We start from the raw sequence: 4,168 nt of genomic DNA on the forward strand, positions 1-4,168 counted from the left end.
CTGCGGCGGAGGCGGAGGCCCGGACTCGGGCCGGGGCGGGATCCAGGGGGCGCCTGAGCCGGAGCAGGCCGCGCCAGGAGGCCACAGGCCGCTCGCCCGCCTCAGGCCCGTCGGCCGCCGCTCCCCTCCCTGCGCCCTGTTCCCCGCAGGACCAGAGAGGCCGCCGCCGCCCGGTGGTACTCGGGCGAAGGGAAGCCGCGAGGCAGGTCCTGGGGAAGAGCTCGCCTGCTCCTGAGGGAATCGGCGATAAGATGGAGCTTTGAGGGTGAGCCGGAGGCCGAATCACTCTGCTCGTCGGGACGCAGCCTTTCTAACGCCACGGTGGGCTCGCACCACTCTGGGCCTGCTGCCCACACTGACTGCGGGGTCCGGGGGAGCGGGATGCTGGCCGGCCGCGCCTGGCTTCTTGGAAAGAGCGGGAAGGAGCGCGAGAATGCAGTTCCGCGGCAGGTGCTCATCCCAGCAGCTTCGGGCTCTCGGTTGTAGTGGTTTTTACACCTACGACAAATGACATGGCCAAACGCACCGTAATGTCTGAAGGTACAGGTAGTCCTGAGCGCCTGCTCGTCACGGAAGAGACTGTCTTGAGAGCACAGGTCTGTTGCAGCGTGGGAAAGCCTGCGTTCCCACTGCAGAATGGCCAGACTGAAACGTGCGCCTTTGCAGTGGCTCGCCCTGCTCTTCTTAGGGAGAGGGATTTAAATCTTGTTGCTTTAGTGGCATCTTCTGGAAGGAGGTCGTTTACGTAAATTCTGTTCCAAAGCTCTGTCGTAATTGCTTCTAAAATGAGGTTGATACTGTATGTATATTAGGCTTGCATAAAACATTTTCAAAAAGAGATGAATGCCTTTCAGAATATAAATTTAGAAACCCAGCACTCTAAAAGTTTTAAAGTGCCGCTTTTACTTACTTTCACCTCTCCATCTGTTCTTTTTCTGGAGAAACCTCTGTAGAGGAGCAGGATGCAACCGACAGGCTGTGGCCAGACAGCTGCTACCCAGCACATGGAGCCTGCACGCGCACGATTTGGTCAAAGAAGCCCCCATACTCCCGGTGAAAAGGCAAGTTGGATTTTCTGCTTTCTTTTCTGATAGCCACCTCAGATACAAGCCAGTATCATATATACATACATTAAATGCTGCTGGTATTTTAAGAAGTTACATTTAAAAGCAGACTGACAAGTTATGCCACTCACTTATGCATAAAATTAGTCACAAAGCCAGGATGACATGTTATCTAGAAATAACACAGGCCAGGTGCGGTGGCTCACGCCTGTAATCCCAGCACTTTGGGAGGCCGAGGCGGGTGGATTATTTGAGGTCAGGAGTTCGAGACCAGCCTGGCCAACATGGTGAAACCCCGTCTCTACTAAAAGTGCAAAAATTAGCCGGACCTGGTGGTGTGCGCCTGTAATTCCAGCTACTCGGGAGACTGAGGCAAGAGTATCGCTTGAACCCAGGAGGCAGAGATTGCAGTCAGCCGAGATGGCGCCACTGCACTCTCCAGACTGGGCAACAGAGCTAGATTCCATCTCAAAAATAAATAAATAAATAAATAAATAAATAAATAAATAAAAGAAATAATACAGTTAACCATTAAATAATAAGGGAAAATCCAGAAATATCCAAATTTCCTTCCATAACCCAAGGCAGGTTCACAACGTGAGGAGTAGTAGTTTTTAATCACTTGTATTTTCATTCGTAGCATTGCATTACATGTATTTACCTTTTCTTTAAATACTCTTGATTTTAGTTTTTAAAAATGCATTAGTACGGCCGGGCGTGGTAGCTCACGCCTGTAATCCCAGCATATTGGGAGGCCGAGGCGGGCAGATCACAAGGTCAAGAGATCGAGACAATCCTAGCCAACATGGTGAAACCCCATCTCTACTAAAAACACAAAAATCAGCTGAGCGTGGTGGCGCACACCTGTAGTCCCAGCTACTCCGGAGGCTGAGACAGGAGAATCTCTTGAACCTGGGAGACGGAGGTTGCAGTGATCACGCCACCGCACTCCAGCCTGGCAACAGAGTGAGATTCCATCTCAAAAAAAAAAAAAAAAAATGCTAGTGCCAGTATCTGAAATTCTGGAAATAAATTTATTTTCACCTTTTCATATTGTAGAGTTCTAAGTTTCTGGAGTCAGGCCCCCAGCATCTGTCTTATGATAAGTCTGTGCCCTTGCAAAAATATTTACCCTGTTTGAACCTTGGATTTTATCATCTGTGAAATCATGACATATTAATAGTACTTAACCTCCCAGGTTGTTTTAAGGTTTAAATCAGATAATCTGTGTGCCTACCACACAACAAATGCTCAATAAATGTTGACTTTTGTAGTTCTTTCCAGAAACTGTATTTGTCTAGACTTATACTCGAGAACATAGACCAGTTATTGTACTTTTAGAAAGTTTAAAATTCATTATTGTATCATAACACATAAAACTCAATTCTTAGTTGCCCTATTTAGCTGTGTGTTCTTTTTTTAAAAAAAAAAAAACACACACTTTATTTGTTGAGTAACTATTGATGGTGGGCAAAATGTTTAGCTGACAAACGCTTATATACTCTGCATTCTCAGCTCAAATTCAGGGGTGGGTTGAAGTTAAATTGCTTATATATTGAGGGAAAAATAAACATCTGTATTTAAAATTTAATAAGTTATCTCTTCTTGGGGGTCACAATATGACAACTAATAATTGGGGACTTTTTCTTTTTTTATTTTATATTTATTTTATTTATTCTTTGCCCCCCCAAAATGGAGTCTTGCTCTGTTGCCCAGGCTGGAGTACAGTGGTGTGATCTCAGCTCACTGCAACCTCCCTCTCCCAGGTTCAAGTGATCTCCTGCCTCAGCCTGTAGAGTAGCTGGGATTACAGGTGCACACCATCACACCTGGCTAAGTTTTGTATTTTTAGTAGAGAGGGGGTTTCACCATGTGGGCCAGACCAGTCTTGAGCTCCTGACCTCAAGTGATCCACTTGCCTCTGCCTCCCAAAGTGCTGGGATTACAGGCGTGAGCTACTGCGCCTGGCCTAATATCTTTAATTAATATTTTACTTAGGGGAGGTGTCTAACCACCAGCAATAACAGATGAGTTTCCAGTTTTCCAAACAAGGTAATAAGAGACCTTGATCCTGCCCATGTAATCGTTAGCATATGTTAGGAGACCTGCAGGCTGGAGCTAAGCAGGGAGTCTGTGAAGAGAGCAAATTAATCCACACTTGGGATTCTAACCTATAATGTTTACCTAGCACCAGCCCTGTTAATTAATTATCAACTTTAATTACCCAGAAGAACACACATCTTCAGGCTCTGCTGTCTTTCCAGTAGTATGAGTTAGCAGTAGCAGAGTATAGGAGAGCTCCACGGAGATCCATATTCGGATTCTGGAGACCATGACAAAACACATTTCATATTCCAAACTAATATGTAAACTGCCTGTTTTTTTTTTTTTTTTTTCTTTTCAGATTTCCAGAAGCTGTTCTGTCAATAACAAAGTCTCAAGGAAAACCACAAAACCACCAACACTAAGATCATTCTTGAGTCCAGTTTGAAAAAGTAGGGTCAAATTCTGCAGAGGCGTTCAAGGGACAGGATACCACCCTAATGCCAATTGTGTGAAGGAAAATGCTCTATTCACCATTCCTCAGCTTCTGCTTCTGGTTTCAGAGTTCTCTCTATATTGGAGGGTGTTTTAAAGCTAGAGTGGTCTTTATCCACTTCTATTAACACATCTGAATGTGAAGGTCAAGAGGAGAAAGTGACATGTCCTCAGTCAGAGTAGAGTGAACAAGAAAATAAGACAAACAGCGACTGAGCCCCTGGTGTATACTGGGCATTGGCAAGCTACTGGGGATATAGAGATGAAGAAAATGTAATCCCTTCTTCAAGGAGCCCAATCTACCAAGGTAGACAGACATATAGACAAATAGATTATATACTTGCACAGAGAAAAGAAAGAGGAGAAGGGGATCAGTGTGATCTGTGTAAGTATCCTATACAACCCTCCTGCCACAGATCATAATTGCCCTTTATAGCGAGGATGGTAATCCCATCTCTGAATTCCACATGTACTTTGCAGTCAGACCACACCCATGTGTGGGTCCTGACTCTACCATTTATAAACAGCATCACTTTCAGCCATTCTCAGCCCTCTAAGCTAGGGTC

At 45.3% G+C, this 4,168-nt stretch overlaps 1 protein-coding gene across 4 annotated transcripts; it reads left to right on the forward strand.

Annotated features, from left to right (window-relative positions):
- Nucleotides 1–6: 6 nt before the first annotated feature.
- On the forward strand, nt 7–4,162 carry FAM120AOS (family with sequence similarity 120 member A opposite strand). 4 transcript variants are annotated; one of them, XM_017847076.1, is made up of 3 exons: nt 7–450; nt 942–1,065; nt 3,469–4,162. In XM_017847076.1, exons 1-3 carry the CDS (start codon nt 434–436, stop codon nt 3,553–3,555), a joined length of 228 nt encoding a protein of 75 aa, XP_017702565.1. In that variant the 5' UTR covers nt 7–433; the 3' UTR covers nt 3,556–4,162. The 4 variants fall into 4 exon arrangements, 2 of the variants coding, with proteins under 2 accessions (XP_017702565.1, XP_017702564.1); XR_001880464.1 differs by lacking the exon at nt 3,469–4,162 and having other exon boundaries at nt 7–596; nt 942–1,261; XR_001880465.1 differs by lacking the exon at nt 3,469–4,162 and having other exon boundaries at nt 7–540; nt 942–1,261.
- The last annotated feature ends 6 nt before the right edge of the window (nt 4,163–4,168 follow it).

The sequence above is a fragment of the Rhinopithecus bieti genome, unplaced genomic scaffold (genome assembly GCF_001698545.2).
Source record: "Rhinopithecus bieti isolate Rb0 unplaced genomic scaffold, ASM169854v2 scaffold_29034, whole genome shotgun sequence".
Lineage (NCBI taxonomy): Eukaryota > Metazoa > Chordata > Mammalia > Primates > Cercopithecidae > Rhinopithecus > Rhinopithecus bieti.